The sequence below is a fragment of the Salvelinus namaycush genome, chromosome 7 (genome assembly GCF_016432855.1).
Source record: "Salvelinus namaycush isolate Seneca chromosome 7, SaNama_1.0, whole genome shotgun sequence".
Classification (NCBI taxonomy): Eukaryota; Metazoa; Chordata; class Actinopteri; order Salmoniformes; family Salmonidae; genus Salvelinus; species Salvelinus namaycush.
Window position 1 is genome coordinate 24,205,475 of NC_052313.1, and position 20,603 is coordinate 24,226,077.

The 20,603-nt window shown below is 46.1% G+C and overlaps 1 protein-coding gene across 1 annotated transcript in view; it reads right to left on the reverse strand.

Moving 5' to 3' along the window:
• LOC120051119 (transcriptional activator GLI3-like) overlaps positions 1-20,603 on the reverse strand; it is a 129,219-nt gene that overhangs the window by 23,257 nt on the left and 85,359 nt on the right. The window contains exons 5-9 of the mRNA XM_038997791.1: positions 12,990-13,195; positions 7,437-7,592; positions 3,976-4,177; positions 2,122-2,341; positions 870-983 (exon numbers count right to left, since the gene is read on the reverse strand). Coding sequence (XP_038853719.1) covers positions 870-983; positions 2,122-2,341; positions 3,976-4,177; positions 7,437-7,592; positions 12,990-13,195 — 898 coding nt within the window. The remainder of the gene's footprint in view (positions 1-869; positions 984-2,121; positions 2,342-3,975; positions 4,178-7,436; positions 7,593-12,989; positions 13,196-20,603) is intronic.

Consider the following 20,603-nt stretch of genomic DNA (forward strand, 5'->3'; position numbering starts at 1 on the left):
GTGTTGGGAGTTGAGCTACGACAGGTCTGAGCCGAGTATTTCAGGAATCTAACCCTAACTTCCTGCTCAAGGTTGCTCCATTAGTCAAGACATATTTCACTGTCACCGTTAACATTACATGACTGGGCAGCCTGGAGAGTACTGGAGACTGTAACACGGGAGCCTAGGGTGTACAAGGTTTCTCTCTGGCAAAGTTATGGTTCGTAAAAAACACCTCGCTCTACTGCTAGTACCGACCTGCAATGGCAGGGGAAGGCAGAGAGAGATGGAGAGAAACAGAGAGTGTGTGAGAGAGAACAGAGAAAATAGTTTCATTCACCGAATGTGGATCTCTGAGTCTACAGGCTTGCTTCTATTGTACGCGCAGAGAGTCACTTTAGAGGCCTCATTCCAGACACAAGCACACAGAAAGCCCTTTAGAAAACACGCAGTCTAATTTCTCTTTCATTTTTTTCCATTCACTTAAGCATCTGATTAAAAGGAAAACAATTTCCTTCTGGTGTCGCCAAGATCAATGTGGCTTATCGCTTCTGAGGCGGTAGCCCGAACAAGCAGCCGAATGAAACAGGCAAATAAATAAATAGTTTTACAGTACGTCACATAATTGGCCCCAAAGCTCTCCGTCTGAGTGAATGACTGAGTGTGTGTGTATGTGTGCACGCCCGTTTATGCGTTGTGTGAACAGAATTGAACAGTACAAGCGCCACATCCTATTCTACGGCTGCCGGCGCAGTAAACCATCAATTCTGTTCATTATCTTCATCTCGTCTTCTAGCATATAATACCGTAAGCACACCCCTTTTTCTAATACTGGATAAGAGTATCTGTTCATTGGACTACATGATAAATGGTGGAGCAGTTCAATTCACCTGGCAACATACGGCCCCTGGGCTGAGTAGCTCCTCGTCCGGTTTGATCTTGGAGCGTTTGTGGTGCATGGGGTCCCCAGTGCTGCTCACCGCTGACTCACTAGTGGGTTTGGTCTGTAGGAAACAACCACAATAACTTCACTTCAACATCCTTCATGATCGAATGACCATAAATGACGAGCATAAATTAACATTTACATTCAATTGTATGATTACATTCTGTTTGATACTATTCAAGGGATCTAGTTCATCCTAATAAAAGGGAGCATAACGCAGCTTGTTGACTATTAAATTCGAGGCAATTTAATAAGCCAAAGATTTTATACAGGGGTTGTCTACCCGGCTTCACCTTTGGATGACCTGACTCTGGCCGGACTGGCCCTGAGAGCCAAAGGGAAGTTCCCTGTTATAAGGCAGGCGAGCCAGAAATAAAAAAGGAAAAAGGAAAGCTGAACTGGCCTGGAAGATTCCTTGGCTCGTGTCTGTGTAACTAGACTTCTTAGTTAGAATGTTTACCCAAGGAATATGGAATGTCATTTCCATTTAACAGTCAGACATCTTGACACTAGAGTCACTGAGATCCTGCTAATAGATACAGTGTAATTGCATTTGGAGAAATAGAACAAATGAAATTGGTAGTATATGAAATGCAAGATAGTATATGATGCTGGTTGTTTCCCCAGGGTTGGACAGAACGGTGGAATGGTTTCAGAAGATTATTTATATAGTTCTCTAACACAACTAGGAACCTCAGAGGGTGAAGAACGTACCAGATGCCATGTTGAAAAAATCCCCCCAAAATTGGAAGGTATAAATATAGAGGAATAATTGAATATTTGCTTGAAATGCAAGCCCCCACATACATTAGGAATGGAGAGAGGTAAAGGGAAACACTGTGGGATCCATCCATCCATGTCAATATTCCAATTTTAATCCTTGTATTACTCCTGTGTGATTAATGGTGTCAGTGATGGGATCCTATGCTAACAAGGCCCTTATTGTTTCTCACGTGAAACAGAACGTTCCGGAACGACGTTCCCAGTCCAAAACAACATATCCAGCGGACCCCCACTCCCATGAGGCCAGAGCGCGGAGTGGCCTGCTTCTACTTCTTCCTGTCTGTTCCTTGTACCTGTGTAGGCTACCCGGGAAGCTGCTTGCGCGCGGCTAGCACATGGCAGCGCTATCTATCTATTACCTGTGATGATGAATCGCAGAGGCTTCTGCCGCGGTGGAGGGAGAAGTCTCTCACCTGAGAGGAGTCATTGGAGATGACGGAGCGCTCGCTGGGGGTCAGGCCAGGGGGAGGGATGCCAGGGACTGGACGCTGGGTGGCGAAGGCCGGGGAGGGGTGGATGAGGGGCGGACTGTGGCCGAATGCAGAACCCACAATCCCTGGTTGCCGACCAAGCAGCTGCTGGTGCATCTGAAGTGCCACGGGGGTGGGAGGGTAAGCGAAACTCAAAGCCGGACTGGAGGGAAACAATATCATGATTAGTATTTAGTTGACGAGAAACATACAACAACATACAACAAGACTTTGTGCAGGTGGTGGATTTTTTTTTAAACAACCTTTCCCATTATCAATATTTACTGTACCTCTATGAAAATACATTCTGACGTATTTGAAATGGCAATTGCAATGGCACCGAGGCAAAATGAGGGGAAAACAAAGGGAGAGGGTGAATAAATAGATTTTTTGGGCTAGCTCCTCATCCCTGAGGACAATCTGACAGGAGCTGTGATGCTGCTGTAACACTGGAGCCACAGGGCCAAAGACAGATCCCTGGCAATGAATGTTCAGCTTGTTAGCACCGTGAATTACTGTTGTGGTCCCTTGCCAGGCCGTCATCGTAAATAAGAATTTGTTCTTAATTGACCTGAATGTAAAAAAAAATAATAATAATCCCAAAATTCTAAGGTTTTCTGGAAATCCCTATTTGCGGATTCCCGGAATCAGAAGGATAAAAATATAGGGAGCCTTAGAAATGTGCAACCTTAGTTAAACTACATCATCTCTCCACTGTGTACAAACTCAACAGTATAATCAGGCATAGTCTATAACTACAGTCACTTCACATTGCACAGTCTGCATGCTAGCTTTCCCCTACTGTAAAAGACCTAGATCATGGGTACCCTTCCTTCCCCATAGATCTACATTAAAGTTAGGGTGTTTACATACACCATAGATTAAAACAGAATCCAAACCACCCACCGTACTGTAAAAGCTCTCTCTATAAACAGAGGTAGCGCCAGGTAAACACAAGTCTCTATGGGTTCAATAGCAGTCACGCGTGGTGGGCCTCCATTCATTCTGCCTGCCTGACGCCTGTTCTCAGCCCGGACCCATATGTCTGCTGAGCTTATTACAGACACCGAGTGGAAATCAATGGGCCGAGACGCATTTGGGGGCCCATCCGCTTGTCATATCACTCATCAGTCTGGGGGCCCTATCATTGGCCCTGTCACATGGGCCACAGTGGCTTGTGATTGATCAGGTTCTCCTTTCAGATCGCTGATCAATGGCTCCGGGTATGGATCTCCCTCTCTCTTTTTCTTTCTCTGTCATTTCGGTGATAGTGTGTATCAGGGGGGTGGTGTTTGGGAGGGTGTGTGGATGACTGACACATGCCTCCAGGGAGACTGGGTAAATAGGTGAACAAGGCCCACCAGGAGATGGGGCGCAGAGGAGACACACGCACACACAGTAGCCTGGTGACAAATCTGTCCGTGCTGTATAGCCAACTTTATTGACTCTAAGCCAGCCCTCCTCCCATGTTGTTTGCCTTTCCTTGGGAAACCTCACTGGTCCACCACATCCTAATACATTCCTCTCGCCTCCACTAGAACAACATCCCACACAAACATAGGCTCTGCCCCAGGCCCTCCATCCCCTTACCCACAGTCCTCCAGAGTGACCGAAAGATATGTTTGTGTACGATGTTGGCCCTTTTTTTATCATCCCGTACCCGACTTTCCCAAAATCCCCAGGTTTTTCAGAAATCGCTGAAATAAGCAGGAAATCCGGGAATCCTCCAACCAGAATTTCTGGAAAAACTGGGAATTTGGGGAAAGTTACTGGAATTTTGCAGGCCTTATCCCGTACCTGATGGCCCCGGCAGAGAGGTGTCCGTAAGAGCCATTGGTGGAGGAGCTGGAGCGGGAGTTGTTGAGGATGGTGACCAGGGAGTTTGGCGAGCTGCGGATCATGGTCTGCAGGTCGAAGCTGTGCTCCGACAGGGGAGAGATGGGCAGGGCCCGCTTCCGACTGGGCCTCGCTGTCAGCCTGGGGCTGGGGAACCGAGAGCCTGCAGGAGAGGACGGCAGTAGAGTAGAGACATTAGACCCAAAGAAGCTGCAGTCCACAGAACCTCTTTGGATAGAAACTTACTAGGTGAAAGAGAGAGATTAATTAATCTGTTGTGTTTTATCATATACGTGTTTTGTATGTTGATTTGTTGGCTTGTCTTATTGGTTTGTCTTGGCTTCAACCAAAGTGGGGCAGCAGGGTAGCCTAGTGTATAGAGCGTTGGACTAGTAACCGAAAGGTTGCAAGTTCAAATCCCCGAGCTGACAAGGTACAAATCTGTCGTTCTGCCCCTGAACACTGTTCCTAGGCCGTCATTGAAAATAAGAATTTGTTCTTAACTGACTTGCCTAGTTTAATAAAGGTAAAAAAACACAGACAAACATAGAGGGGCCATAGACTGAGCTTCACTGACTGAGACATACCTAATTCATTTAACAAACAAAAGGTTATTTTGAATGAAAGTGTGCAACTGACAATGGATGAACTTCATATAAGACAACACAGGGATGCCTTTTATGTCAAAGCTCTTTACTGACTGGGTTATGGCAATCAAGTACTCAAATGCAGTCAATGTTGAATGGAATTACTATGAGTGGCTTTGAAAAGGTACCAAGCAGCCAACAACACTGCCTTTCTCTATTGCTTTCTCTCTCTCTCTCCACACACAATGAGCCGCATGTACAGATTAAGAAATCACTTTTGTTGTATTTTCACTCGGAGATGTCACAAACAAGACAGGGAAAACCAGAGGGAGAAGTAAAGAAGCGGAGGGAGGAGAAACCAGAGGGAGAAGACACTGCGGGGATGTTGCGCTTTGTGCGTGAACTGACACAATGACTTTGTGACTCAGACTCGGTAGGGAAAAACATTTCAGCTGTTTTTCCTTTTCTATTTTGTCGTGGGCAAACAAAACCAGCTTACCCTGTACTCACTCCCTTCCTCCCTCTCTCGCTCCTTCCATCCTTCCCTCCCTCAAATTCAAACGCTCGCTCTCGCCTGACACATCCAGCGATTACAGAGGCATCCATTCACATGGAAATCAGTTGTACATATGCGTGTGTGTATGTCTGCGTGTCTGTTTCTGACTGTGTGTGTGTGTGTGGTGAAGTTTCTGGCATACGTAGGCCTGTATTTAGAGCATGGAGCTCCAGGAAGAGAGGAGAGAGGAACCTCTCTACATTGTCTCCGCTCTGGCCTCTATAAAAACCTGCCTCTGTCTCTTTGACGTCTCAGAGACGGGGGTTGGGCGCACACACTCACATATACAACCCCCCCCATACACACAATCTCTGACAACAATACAACTCAGAAAATGTGTTCGTCACTTGAGGAATTTGTTCCTCGGAAATCCAGCTGTATTCAAGCAAACACTGACTCTCGTGAACCTGCGATAGCCACACTTCTCAGTCAAACTCCTACCCCCTGGTCGACCTGTGGAACGCTCTCACAAACCACATCCCCCACGCATCTCTCTGTAACGAACCTCCTAAAAACTACGCCCCTCGTCCACGGGTGAGGGACTGCCTCCACCTGTGGTGAGTTAGGATGGGGAGGGGGGGGAATGAACCGCGGAGGGGGTAGAGGAGGGGGGCTGTCCCATCACAGCATGAGCCTCCTGGGAGTTGTGTTTATTAATGCTGCAGCCACATGATAAATGGCCCAACCAGGAGGAGAGGAGAGGGAGAGGTAGAAGAGAGGGAGAGGGGAGCGTCGTGGCCCGTAGCGGGGTAGCCGGAGTGTCCCTCTAATTTCCCCGTGATTTATGGATGGGTCGGCTGGTTAGGCACAGCGTCATTAATTCACACGGACGGGACAGGGAGGGGCCAGACAGGCTAGACTGACTGACGGCAGTAAAAATAAACCATGAGCTTGGAGCCCAAAACAGGGCCACCTAAGAGGCCTCTGGCACTCTCACAACACCTCTCCTCTCCCCATCTCCTCTCCTCCTCCTCTAAACAATACGCTGGACATACCCTACATGATAAATCATGGGCATAAATTAGCAGCAATATGAAAACTAACACAGCTATACTGTCCAACCACTACCTCAACTGAATTGAATTAAATAAAACACTGTCGTTCTTAGGGTTCAAGGGGCGGTTGGAAGGACAGGATGGGACCTTTTGATCAGTAAGCTTACAATTACCTTAGGTAAAAAACACAACAAACTATTGCAATAGAAAAATTGCCACATTTTTAATTATACAGCTCAAATACAGATGTTAGCATAGCACAAACTATTAGAGCTAGCTAATAGCACTAGCTAATTAGTGCGTAAAAACATGTGACAATGGTCCATTGAAGCCCCAAACAGCCAGGACAGCACCATTGTTTCATTAAGCAGGCACTCTCCTAAGCTAATTACATTGATGTGAAGTAGACTGACTGAAACTATGATAGCTTCGACGCAACTAGGCCCCATTATTAGCCAAAACCTCTTGATATGATAACGCCACACTCTATATGCCTTTTTCTCCTCTAAAAACGATATATCACAAAGGAAGAGCTTTAAAGTGTTAATTTTCCTGGCGTGTGTGTGGAGCAGACATTGTTGAAACACAACGAGTTATTACTGGCAATGATCACAGGCGATTGTGAAGTAGTGAAGAGCTAGCATAGCCACGGCATCATCTCCCATTTTAAACTGTGGCCCTAATTGTTTTGTTTCACTCTATTAATCTTAAACGTTGACACAGAAGAAAGGATTTCTCCCTGTGATGATGAATGGTGAGACATTCCAATTCCCAGTTAATAGCAATTAATTTTCTGATAGCCGTGCAAGTTTGGCTAGTTTTAATTAGTTTGTTCGGAGGAATAGGGGGGTGATTTCACCCCGGATTTCCATGAAAGCGACGGCTGGCTGACTAAATACCTTCTCATCAAAGGGAGAGGGGTGAGGCTGTCCGACCTTCCCTAAGATTCAGTGTGCCTTTAATTTCCTATTTACACTTTAAAATAACTCATTAGCATAAGTCCTCTGCACAGGCAGGCCTGAGCCCAGCACGTTAAGACAATGGCTCATTTAAATCATGTCAGTTTAGAATCGCTTGCTACTCCTTCCTCGTTTGGTAGGATTGTTGTTTTGCTCCATTTAAAACAGATTGATGTAGATAGGTGTATTATTCTCCCTGCACTATCTGCAATATTCAGACACACACAGACAGACAGACACACAGAGACCCCCCCACACACACACACACAAACAGCCATTGAATTTGGAAGTTTGGGTCAGTATGTTGAGCTCAGTGCAGACTTACTCTCCACGGCCTGCAGATATTCCATGTGCAGGGCACTGCTGGTGGCTCCGGCCGTGGAGGCCACGGAGGGGAGGAGGTCCGTGTAGGGGCTACGGTGGCCCGCCAGGAGAGCCATCTGGTGGTAGTACTCTGCAGTGGTCAGGCCTGTGTGAGGAACTAAGGAAGGGGGGAGGAGGTGAAGGGAAGGCAGATAGGACAGGAAGATAAAGAGGGAGAGAGGGAGAGAGAGGGGGGGAAGAGGGGACGGGGTAGACATGCATGTTAGGTGAGATAATGACACCATAAGAGAGGCCTACAACGCCTACCACAAAACACCTGCAAATACATGACAACTTACAGTAGATCAACACTCAGCACATCTGTAATGTAATGTAATGTAATGAGCACATTAGCAACACCATCATGTATAGAGTGGAACAGAACTGATGTATGAGGAGCATGATCTGCATTACAAAGTACACTATATAGGGAGTGGGGTGTCATTTGGGACGCAGACATGCTTTGAGGTAGTGTACTAGGTCCCAGATGGGATTTCAAGCTGCTTACTCAGAGTTTACAGTACTGTACATCTTGGTTTTAAACAGAATTGTTCATTCATGCAGGTATGCATATCATATCTCATCCGATGTTGTTTTGCCAATGGGTAAGTCTAGGGGTGTGTGTGTGTGTGTGTGTGTGTGTGTGTGTGTGTGTGTGTGTGTGTGTGTGTGTGTGTGTGTGTGTGTGTGTGTGTGTGTGTGTGTGTGTGTGTGTGTGTGTGTGTGTGTGTGTGTGTGTGTTATGGAGCGCAGCAGGGCTGCAGGATGCAGATACTCAACCTGCTCTTTCACTCTGTTCCTTAAAACTCCATGAGAAACAAAAGGCCCAGATCTGCACGCATAAAGAAACAGCAACACATTCCGAATCTGCCCAGATCTGCACTCATAAAGAAACAGCAACACATTCCGAATCTGCCCAGATCTGCACGCATAAAGAAACAGCAACACGTTCCGAATCTGCCCAGATCTGCACGCATAAAGAAACAGCAACACGTTCCGAATCTGCCCAGATCTGCACGCATAAAGAAACAGCAACACGTTCCGAATCTGCCCAGATCTGCACGCATAAAGAAACAGCAACACATTCCGAATCTGCCCAGATCTGCACGCATAAAGAAACAGCAACACATTCCGAATCTGCCCAGATCTGCACGCATAAAGAAACAGCAACACGTTCCGAATCTGCCCAGATCTGCACGCATAAAGAAACAGCAACACATTCCGAATCTGCCCAGATCTGCACGCATAAAGAAACAGCAACACATTCCGAATCTGCCCAGATCTGCACGCATAAAGAAACAGCAACACATTCCGAATCTGCCCAGATCTGCACGCATAAAGAAACAGCAACACATTCCGAATCTGCCCAGATCTGCACGCATAAAGAAACAGCAACACGTTCCGAATCTGCCCAGATCTGCACGCATAAAGAAACAGCAACACGTTCCGAATCTGCCCAGATCTGCACGCATAAAGAAACAGCAACACATTCCGAATCTGCCCAGATCTGCACGCATAAAGAAACAGCAACACATTCCGAATCTGCCCAGATCTGCACGCATAAAGAAACAGCAACACGTTCCGAATCTGCCCAGATCTGCACGCATAAAGAAACAGCAACACGTTCCGAATCTGCCCAGATCTGCACGCATAAAGAAACAGCAACACGTTCCGAATCTGCCCAGATCTGCACGCATAAAGAAACAGCAACACATTCCGAATCTGCCCAGATCTGCACGCATAAAGAAACAGCAACACGTTCCGAATCTGCCCAGATCTGCACGCATAAAGAAACAGCAACACGTTCCGAATCTGCCCAGATCTGCACGCATAAAGAAACAGCAACACATTCCGAATCTGCCCAGATCTGCACGCATAAAGAAACAGCAACACATTCCGAATCTGCCCAGATCTGCACGCATAAAGAAACAGCAACACATTCCGAATCTGCCCAGATCTGCATGCATAAAGAAACAGCAACACATTCCGAATCTGCCCAGATCTGCATGCATGAAGAAACAGCAACACATTTCCCGAATCTGCCCAGATCTGCACGCATAAAGAAACAGCAACACATTCCGAATCTGCCCAGATCTGCACGCATAAAGAAACAGCAACACATTCCGAATCTGCCCAGATCTGCACGCATAAAGAAACAGCAACACATTCCGAATCTGCCCAGATCTGCACGCATAAAGAAACAGCAACACATTCCGAATCTGCCCAGATCTGCATGCATGAAGAAACAGCAACACATTCCGAATCTGCCCAGATCTGCACGCATAAAGAAACAGCAACACATTCCGAATCTGCCCAGATCTGCATGCATAAAGAAACAGCAACACATTCCGAATCTGCCCAGATCTGCACGCATAAAGAAACAGCAACACATTTCCCGAATCTGCCCAGATCTGCATGCATAAAGAAACAGCAACACATTTCCCGAATCTGCCCAGATCTGCATGCATAAAGAAACAGCAACACATTTCCTGAATCTGCCCAGATCTGCATGCATAAAGAAACAGCAACACATTTCCTGAATCTGCCCAGATCTGCATGCATAAAGAAACAGCAACACATTCCGAATCTGCCCAGATCTGCATGCATAAAGAAACAGCAACACATTCCGAATCTGCCCAGATCTGCATGCATGAAGAAACAGCAACACATTTCCCGAATCTGCCCAGATCTGCATGCATAAAGAAACAGCAACACATTTCCCAAATCTGCCCAGATCTGCATGCATAAAGAAACAGCAACACATTCCGAATCTGCCCAGATCTGCACGCATAAAGAAACAGCAACACGTTCCGAATCTGCCCCCTCTCCATCTCCATCACTCTCTCTCTCTCTCTCCTCCACTCCCCCACTATCTCTCTCTCTCTCTCTCTCTCTCTCTCTCTTTCTCCCCCTCTGAATCTGCCTCTTTCCAACCTCTTCCCTTAGTTATAGAGAGCTATAAGTCCTTGAACCGTATCCTAAAAATATTCCATATGCAAATATCCCAACCAAGAAAAGGCTAGAAAGAGGGGGAGAGAAGAGAGAGAACAAAAGACTGACACTGTGGTTTTGGATGCAAATATGAAATCAGTTTAGCCCACAAAGTGTTACGGCTAATTCCTCTATTTTTCTTCCCATTTTAAAGAAAGAAGAGAAGAAATAAATAAAGAAATTAAACGCGGGATGAAAAGATCTCCTCTCAAGGCCGGCCTGTATGCCTGGCAATATGCATCTCTGATTGGTTCACTGGATGGAAGAAGAAATTCCCAAATTAATTCGGTTTGGGTATTATGTCTTAAGTGGAGGGGGGAGTTTCTTAATTGTCTTCGTTGTTCCGCTTTAGTTTTGCTTCTGCATTCAACTGTAATGTGCCTCATTCTCTATTCGTACGCAGAAAGGGCTTTGCAGAATTTCCTGGCATGGGTAGTGCCATCCTGGGGGCAAGTGGGGTGGGGAGGATGGGGGACTTGTGTGGCATTTGACGTGGAGGAGAAGCAGCTCAGTGTGCCTCGGGAGTTGGTGGTAGGTGGTGTCACAGGGCCCTCCTTAAGAGCAACAATGGGATGAGAGGGGTAAGTACAGTCTCTGTCACCACCAGTGTGAGAAGAAGAGGAGTGAGAGGGTTAGAGAGAGTGATGGTGGGAGGTAGATGAAAAAAAGAGCAAGAGATAGGTGGTACTAAATCCCACCCACTTCAAATCTTCCACCAATTCAGCTAATTAATTCATAATTATTCAGATGTACTTCCAGTAAAAATACATCTGTGCAGACTGAAATAGGAGAAAACCTATATGCGCGACAATACACTCACAACATAAAAGGCTGATAGGTTAATTAACTGTTTGATTGATTAAAATAGTTGCCTCCTTTCCCATTTTTTACAGTTGATGTAGCACAAAGAGCATTTTGATGTGACGCAACGCTAGCAGAGAATTCCCTCTGTAATAGAGAAACTAGGAATAAAACCCCCTTCCAAAGTGCCCGCCTCGCGTTAAAGCACAGAGCGCCACGCATGTTGAGAGGAGGAGCGATTGAGAGTGGGAGACCAGGATGAGAAGAGGCTCTCAGTTCCTGCATAGAGGAAGTGCCCCCATTCTATCCAACTCTTCACAAAGGCACTTGAGGACAAGGCAGGAGACCAGTAAAGGCCTAATAGGACCTGTAGTTCAGAGGTCAACTGAGGGACTTAGTTGGAGACCCTGTCATGTCTCAAATGGCAGCCTATTCCATATGCGGTGCACTGCGTTTGGCCAGAGCCTTATTGGTCAAAAGTAGTGCCCTTCACAGGGAATAGGGTGCCATTTGGGGCACACACATAGCTGACTGCACCCGGGACAGTAACCAAGCCACATGAGCTGATTTTTGTATCGTGACAATGTCATAACAGCGTGCTCGTATCATTCCGTTCAACTGCCTCAAATACAATCACCTCAACTTTTCCTCGAGCTGAATGGAACACAGCCAGCCAAGGCTGTGATTACCAATGGCCCCTGGGAGAGGTAGGGGAGGCTGGCCTTGTTCAGTAAGTGAGCTCCAGGCTTCAATTAAAGCTCCAGGCCAGGAGGATGGAGCAGAGCAGCACTGCTGATAATGTTTAAAAGCACACACACTACAGAAAGTAATTGATTTCCCAGTCTGTATCTATGACTGGAACCAAAACGGTCCCTGCAGGGCACCATGCCAGCATCCCAAATGGCACCCTATTCCCTATGCAGGGCACTACTTTTGACCGGAGCCCTAGTGCCATTTCAGACGTAGCCCATTTGCACCCTTGTTAACCCTACCCTCCCTGGTCCTTGAACCCGAGCCTCCCTCTACTTCTCTCTGTACATGACCCCTGCTCCCTGATGCATCCTCCAGAGGTCCACTGCTCCCCAGATCAAAGAGAAGAACCTCCGTCAAACCTCCCCCTACGCACACACAGTCACACGCTACACGTGCTGCACACACACATACACACCAAAAGAAAGTCACATGTGCACGTGCCAGACAGACACGTGCACACAGTTCAAGTAAATGAATGCAGTCACCTCTGTCATGACCTTTGATTGACATGAAGCACCTCATAACAGGGATCAACACTGTACACTCTTAATAGCTGAACCTATTGATCACCAACAAAGTAGACCATTTTCCTGCAAAGCTAAGGGCCCTTAGGGACTCTGAGGGCCAGGTCTCTGTGGTACTGTACAACATTGCATTGTTTTAAGTACAGCTAGCTAGCGCTGGGATTTATAGTCAAGTGAAAGATAGATTACAGAAAAGTATGTAGTATGTTGATCTGAATCAACGGATATGGTGGGACTCTGTATGCCTTAACATAATGCATGACTGTATGGGGGCTCATGAGAGGAAGAGTTTCAGCCTCCCAAATGGCACCCTATTCCCAATAAAGTGCACTACATTTGACCAGGGCCATATATAGTGTACTACTTTGACCAGTGCCCTATGGGAACTGTAGGGAACAGGGTGGTGTTCGGGAAGCAGCAAGTGTGTTGTGAGTGTGGGGACTTACCGTCTGCAGGGCTGAGGCCCCTGGCTGCAGAGATCATAGAGAGGGAGGGGCTGGAGTGGAGCGAGCGGATGTAGTCCATGTAGGGGTTGATGTACGGGTGCGGAGGGTTAAATGGTGACTCAGCCCCCACGGAGGGGTTCCGGTGGGGGGAGATCCGGATGAGGGAGATGTCGGAGAACGCCGGGCTGCCGGCCAGCGAAGGAGGCCTACACAGACAAATGGGGAGAAAAACATATAGAGGAAATAAGTACATTAACTCTTCTTTGATAGTGTGAGATATTACAGTCCATCTAAGACCTTAGATTGATATTCAAACTTCTGTTTTGTAAAAGCTCATCAGAAGTTGTATATAGATGCCAGATTCCATAGAAGTTATCGGTGTCTCCAGAAATGATTCCACATGTTGTTGTGTTACAGCCAGAATTCAAAATGGATTAAATATATCTATACACAATACCCCATAATGAAAACATGTTTTTATACATTTTTGCAAATGTATTGAAAATGAAATACAGAAATACCACATAAGTATTCACACCGCTAAGTCAATACATGTTAGAATCACCTTTGGTAGTAATTACATCTGTGAGTGTTTCTGGGTAAGTCTCTAAGAGCTTTGCACACATGTATTGTCGAATATTTGCCCATTACTCTTTTCAAAATTATTCAAGCTCTGTCAAATTGGTTGTTGATCAAGTTTTACCATAGATTTTCAAGCAGATTTAAGTCAAAACTGTAATTCGGCCACTCAGGAACATTCACGGTCTTCTTGGTAAGAAACTCCAGTGTAGATTTGTCCATCTGTTTTAGGTTATTGTCCAGCTGAAAGGTGAATTCATCTCCCAGTGTCTGGTGGAAAGCAGACAACCAGTTTTTCTTTAGTATTTTGCCTGTGCTTAGCTCCGTTATGTTTCTTTTTATCCTGAAAAACTCCCCAGTCCTTAATGATTACAAGCATACCCATAACATGACGCAAACACCACTATGCTTGAAAATATGGAGAGTGGTACTCAGTAATGTGTTGGATTTGGCCCAAACATAACACTTTTTATTCAGGACAGAAAGTGAATCGCTTTGCCACATTTTTCCCCCCAGTATTATTTTAGTGTCTTAGTTGCAAACAAGATGCATGTTTTGGAATATTATTATTCTGTACTGGGTTCCTTCTTTTGACTCTGTCATTTAGGTTAGTATTGTGGAGTTAACTACAATGTCGTTGATCCATCCTCAGTTTTCTCCTATCACAGCCATTAAACTGTAACGGTTTTAAAGTCCCCACGCCTGTATCTTTGTAGTGACTGGGTGTATTGATACACCATCCAAGGTGTAATTAATAACTTCACCACGCTCAAAGGGATATTTAATGTTTGCTTTTATTATTTTTGGCCATCTACCAATAGGTGCCCTTCTTTGCGAGGCATTGGAAAACCTCCCTGGTCTTTGTCCCTGGTCTTTGTGGTCGAAACTGTGTTTGAAATTCACTGATCGACTGAGGGCCCTTACGTATGTGTGGTACAGAAATGAGGTAGTCATTCAAAAATCATGTTAAACACTATTATTGCACACAGAGTCCATGCAACTTATTATGTGACTTGTTGAGCACATTTTTACTGCTGAACTTATTTAGGCTTGCCATAACAAAAGGGTTGAATACTTATTGACTCAAGACATTTCAGCTTTTCATTTTTAATTAATTTGTAAAAACGTCCAAAAACATAATTCCACTTTGACATTATGGGGTATTGTGTGTAGGCCAGTGACAAAATAATCTAAATTTAATCCATTTTTAAATTCAGGCTATAACAAAACAAAATGTGGAAAAAGTCAAGCAGTGTGAATACTTTCTGAAAGCACTGTACGTTTCAAAAGTCAGCCAACTAATATTTATATGGTTTAGGACACACATAAGTATCATGCTCATTGAAATATTAATGAAATAGTCATGTGTTCCTCCTCTCCACTCCCAGTCAGCCGACTGGCAATGCCAGCAAATGAATGGTGACACTATCACCCTCCATCTGCACTCTACACGGCCAGAGCAGAGAGAGAGAGAGAGAGAGAGAGAGAGGAAAGAGAGAGCTGCATTCTTCCTGCTCCCGCCACAGACATTTCCTCAGATCAAAGGCTGCTTTCACCACTGTGTCTTAATCAGACCAAAACGTCAGGCCACTTTCACCACTAGACTAGCCACCATGTCTCGCTATAGAAGCTAGCACTTCTCATAACTTTGCATTCCTGTCAGAAAAGCATGTATCAATTAGATATAAACCCATTAGATATCTATTTAGGTTGTATTTAGGGCACATTCAGTGGTGCCCTAAATGTGGTAAGGGTAGTGAACTCAGTCATTACCAATGAGTAGAACACACAAACAATATCTGTCTGTCTAACAAAAACTACATTGTCAAACAAAATGTGCTGTATGAAAAATCCTGTTCGCTACACAGCAAATGTGTACATTAGAACCTAGAAATCTGGCTCCGCTACACCGGAGTGAATTTCCTGAGGAAGAAGTTCAGAAGAATCGACTAATACCGGTCCAGTTTTATAATTGGCTAAGAGAGCTTGAAAACTTCATAATGATGGCCTTGAAGACAAAGCCCCTCCCTGGAGGATGAGGAGAAATCCACATATCAGCCTAGACATTAAGAGGCTGGGAGATTAGAGTGAATTAGACCCTCCACTCCTCCACTGTGGCTCTTCATAGGACTGACCTGTCACTATGGTCCCCAGGAGAGAGAGGGGGAGAGGTGAGGGGGAGGTAGAGAGAGAGAGAGAGAGAGGTGAGGTGAGGGGTAGGTAGAAAGAGAGAGAGAGAGAGAGAGAGAGAGAGAAAGAAAGAAAGAAAGAAAGAAAGAAGTGTTCAACAGAAAGAGAGAGAAAGAGAGAGTAAGTAATGTAATGTGAAGGAAAGGCCCAGAGTTTGGATCGGAGTGATCTTGAGCAAGGCCAGGGGACCGGAACATCCCAATTACACCCTTGGACCCTGTCCCCAAGTCCCCTACCGGCTACTCTTGTCCCCTCACCTCCCTCCCTATCACAGCCCCTTAATGAAAGAGCTCAGGCCAACAATGAACCCCGAGGAGCGGAAATACTGGAGCACACACACACACACCCTCTATACTTTTCAACAAGCTTGCGGCAAATAACCCACAAGGAGTTTCAAAGCGCTCTCTTTCCTTCTGTGTGGAGAGCATGACGACATCGTCTCTGTGATGCTGCAGCAGTTATGTGTGGAGTACTCTTATCCTCTCAAGTGGAGTTGTTTTCATTCAGGAAACAATGCAAAGGAAGCTGATTGAAGTAAAAGGTTGGAAAAGAGAATTCAAGGAAAAAATATATACATTTTGGGAGTGCAACCTTACACGCACGCTTCTGGACTAGCTTGGGGTTTCTTGAGAACCAGTAGCCTTGAAAACGAATGACTAGCGAGTGACTCAAGGTCAATGAAACTGATGATTCCACTAGTATCAGAGGTCACGTTGACTATGACACCACCTCCATCCTCAAGGATTGGTTCTGCACGTCTCCTATTTGGAGTCATGAGAAAAGTTTTACTTCCTCTATCATTGGCAGAGGGCATAGCGAGGGCACCCCTCTCCCTGTTCCACTCCGGGGCACAAGCTTGTGTGTGTGTGTGCACACAGCAAATTGGCCAGTGTAACATTTCTAGTGTTGATTCAGGTGTTACTCAGTGGTGTAAAATAACCCCCAGTGTTGGAGTTATTGTTTTACACTGTGGAGATTAAAACAGTCCCATCAAAACCACACCCATCATTATCATATTTCCCAGCATGCTCTACAGCAGGTTGATTATTACTAAAACAAATGTGGTCTATGTTTTTTAGGATATCTGTGTTTTTGCATGTACATTGATTGCTACAAAAAGATAAATAACATACATTTTTCTAAACGAATCCAGTCAGTTAGTTAGATTTATTGCATATGTTACTGAAATGTTTTTTCCAGTTTAAGTGATTTGGGTAGTCTTCTTATCAACTTTCCTAACCCTGACAGTCATTCTGAATAACATTCCAATAGGAATGACACATCACTTTGCAAGCCAGCATAATGTGACTTGCAGGCCTGATGTGGCCTGCAACTCAGGAGTTCCTAACACCACTGTGTCAGGGTATAACTAGGCCATCAAAGTAAAGCATAATGATATATGTATTTTATTGTCATTTTATTGTCATAAAGGATGTCTCTGTCACTAACAAATGCAGTCATAGATGGTAACTTAACTATTCACTTGAAAAGAAAAGGCACCCTGGGAAATATGCAAATGAGGCTTTACACCATGCAGTGTTAAAACAACACCCACACATTATTTACTGTAACACTACACTGAGAAAGTGTAACAGTATCGGCACTAAGCAAAGTGAGTGCAGAATATAGATATCTTCAACAACATTCTAGCTTCAATATTCACCACCTGTACCTACCCTAATACCCATCACCCACTGGTGCAAGAAAACAAAATGGCTTCAATACAATTACTTCAGAGAAAGACTAACGGTCTGTAACACTTACTACAACTATAAACTGGGCAACTAAGTGACTATTGGACACACATAAACTGTGGATAATCAGTACAGAGTAAGAGTGCGAGTGAGTGAGTGAGTGAGTGAGTGAGTGAGTGAGTGAGTGAGTGAGTGAGTGAGTGAGTGAGTGAGTGAGTGAGTGAGTGAGTGAGTGAGTGAGTGAGTGAGTGAGTGAGTGAGTGAGTGAGTGAGTGAGTGAGTGAGTGAGTGAGTGAGTGAGTGAGTGAGTGAGTGAGTGAGTGAGTGAGTGAGTGAGTGAGTGAGTGAGAGACAGTGTGAAAGAGAGAGTGTCTAGGGGAGTGGACTAACAGAGTGCTGCGAGGCTCCGAGCAGAGTCCTCCACATGGCCAGCCAGCCCTCCCCTCCATCGTCATGACGATGATTAACCCTGTCACGCGCTGGCCGCGTCTCTACACGGTGACCCCGGCTAAATGGCTCTCGTCCCGTTGTTTTTCCAATTAATTTAGCGCATAAGAGCTAAAGAGAAGGGCCTGAGGGGGGTAGGAAGGAGAGAGAGGGGGAGGAGGCGGAGATGTGATAGGGGGGCATGTGTTGAGAATGTGGGGAGAGGGTAACGCAGTACATGTGGTCAGAGGGAGAGAAAGAGGGAAGACATGTGGTAAAGATGGAGAGGGGGAACGTATTTTGGGAGGAGGTGGAGAGGCAACATGTGGGACAGGGGAGGTGAGGTTTTAGGGGAAGAGCCAAGGAGAGGGTATACAGTATGTGGGAGAGATGAGGGGAGTGGTATAGTTATAATGAAAGGAGAGTGGTGGGGAGGGAGGGAGGGAGGGAGGGAGGGAGGGAGGGAGGGAGGGAGGGAGGGAGGGAGGGAGGGAGGGTATGAAGAACAGAGTTGGGATAGAGGAGGGTTGGTGAGGTGAGGCGAGGCGAGGCGAGGGGAGGGAGTCAGGGGTGATACAGCAGTTGAAAAGGGGGAGAAATGGAAGGAGATAAGAGGGAGGGTGCGCAGGTGGACTATGAATGGGGAGGGATGGATGGGGAGTGGAGTAGTTTAGCCATTGTGAGCCAGGGTGGCGTTTGAGGGAGAGGGGGAGTGACAGGAGGAGGAAAGAGGAGGAGAGGAGTGGACTCAGGGGGTCTATAGCTGGGTGTGAGGGGATTTGAGGAGGACAGGACTGAGATAGATGGTAGGGAGGGGTGTCTGTGTGCATGTGTGTGTGGGCGAGAGAAGAGAGAGAGAGAGAGAGAGAGAGAGAGAGAGAGAGAGAGAGAAAGGTGGATCAGTGGATCAGTCCATCTCTTCTCCATCTGCTTGTACACATGAATCATTATGATGGAGAGCATTCTGACAGGGAGGAATCTGATGGTGTGTGTGTGTGTGTGTTTGTGTGTGTGCGCACACAAAGGTACCCGGCGAGTGAGGTACCTAGCGTCTTAGTTACACCTGATTTAAGATTTACATCAAAGCTGCACCCCGGGGAGCTCGAGACGCCCTGGCTTAGCAGGGTCACGGTATGCAGCGAGACAAAAAAAAAGAAAAAGACGCTCTCTCTTCCCTCTCTTCCACTTCCCTTCTTCCACTCCTCCACTGCTTGATTCCTATTAGCTCCTCTAAGACGATATCCTGCATGCTGGCCCCTAGGAAAGAGGGAAAGAGGGAGTTGCCTCCATATGGAAACCATTTCCTCTCACATGGCCTCTCCTCTCCTGCCAGGACTGCTCTCAGAGACATCGGGCTTTATACTTTATACCAGGGCCTAATACCAGGTCAAAAGTAGTGCAGTAAATAGGGAATAGGGTGACATTTGGGACGCATATTGCATGTTGACATGGAGCGGTCTGTGGATTCTGGACTGTTGTTCTCATTCTGGCAAGAGTATATACACTTTCCTATGTTAATATAAATACGATACCGTTTTTTTTCGAGGTGTGTGTCTCCATGTAAAGCTGGTCTAATTCCGTAAATGGAGCAAGGTTGTATCAACATTATGCCTACGATGATTATATCGTTTTTGGGGGGAGTGCTCCAATGTCAACACAGCACTGTGGCGAGGGATGATGACCTCACAGAACCACAGAGGGTATTATTGTGGTGGAGGGAGGAGTTACAGTAGGGCTGTCAGGGCAGAGAGACTGCCCTACCAAAACAACATCCTACGGACAACCAAATCAGAACAACCCTTTAGCCAACATTTTAAGGCAACTTTATGATACATGCAAAAGTGGAAGAAAAGCTAGGCAAAAAGGCAGGCATCTAACCAGTGTTTGTGGATGCTCTAGTGTCACAGTGCAACTCCCAGCACCACCCTTACCACTTAGCGAAGAAGGTGGGTGCTGTATACACAGAGGGACCCTCCCAAACGGTATCCTATTCCCTATATAGTGCATGTGTAGTTCCCTATACATCACATAGAAACAGCACAGAACCAGGTCACTACAACACTCCCTACACCCTCCATCAATCCATCCATCCACCAGAGAAAATCTGAAGAGAAAGAGAGAGGGTGGGTTGGCTGCTTCTGTTCCCAGGCCGGGTGAGAGAGGAGAGGAGCCGAGATCAGTCAGGCAACAGAGGCCTCTCCTGGCCCCAGCTTGACAGCGTCCCCCCCCCCCCCCCTCTCCCTCCATCCCTCCCTGCCACCCCTCTGAAAGTCTAAACCAGAGAGGAAGAGAGGGGCTCCTGACGGCGGAAACAGCAGACGCTTTAAAGCTCCTACCCTTTCACTGAGATCAAAGAGGCCACGGCTATACAGAGCCTGAGCCAGCCCAGACACAGAGAGAACGACGAGGAGGGAGAGAAGGAGAGAGCAGAGAGAGAGAGAGAGAGACAGAGACAGAGACAGAGACAGACAGAGAGAGAGAGAGAGAGAGAGAGAGAGAGAGAGAGAGGAAGAGAAAGATAGAGGGAGAAAATGAGAGAGAGCAGATAGAGAGAAAGAGAAGGAGCAGAGAGAGAGAGAGAGAAAGAGCAGAGAGAGAGAGAGAGAGAGAGAGAGAGCAGATAGAGAGAAAGAGAAGGAGCAGAGAGAGAGAGAGAGAAAGAGCAGAGAGAGAGAGAGAAGGAGCAGAAAGAGAGAGAGAGAGAGAGAGAGAGCAGATAGAGAGA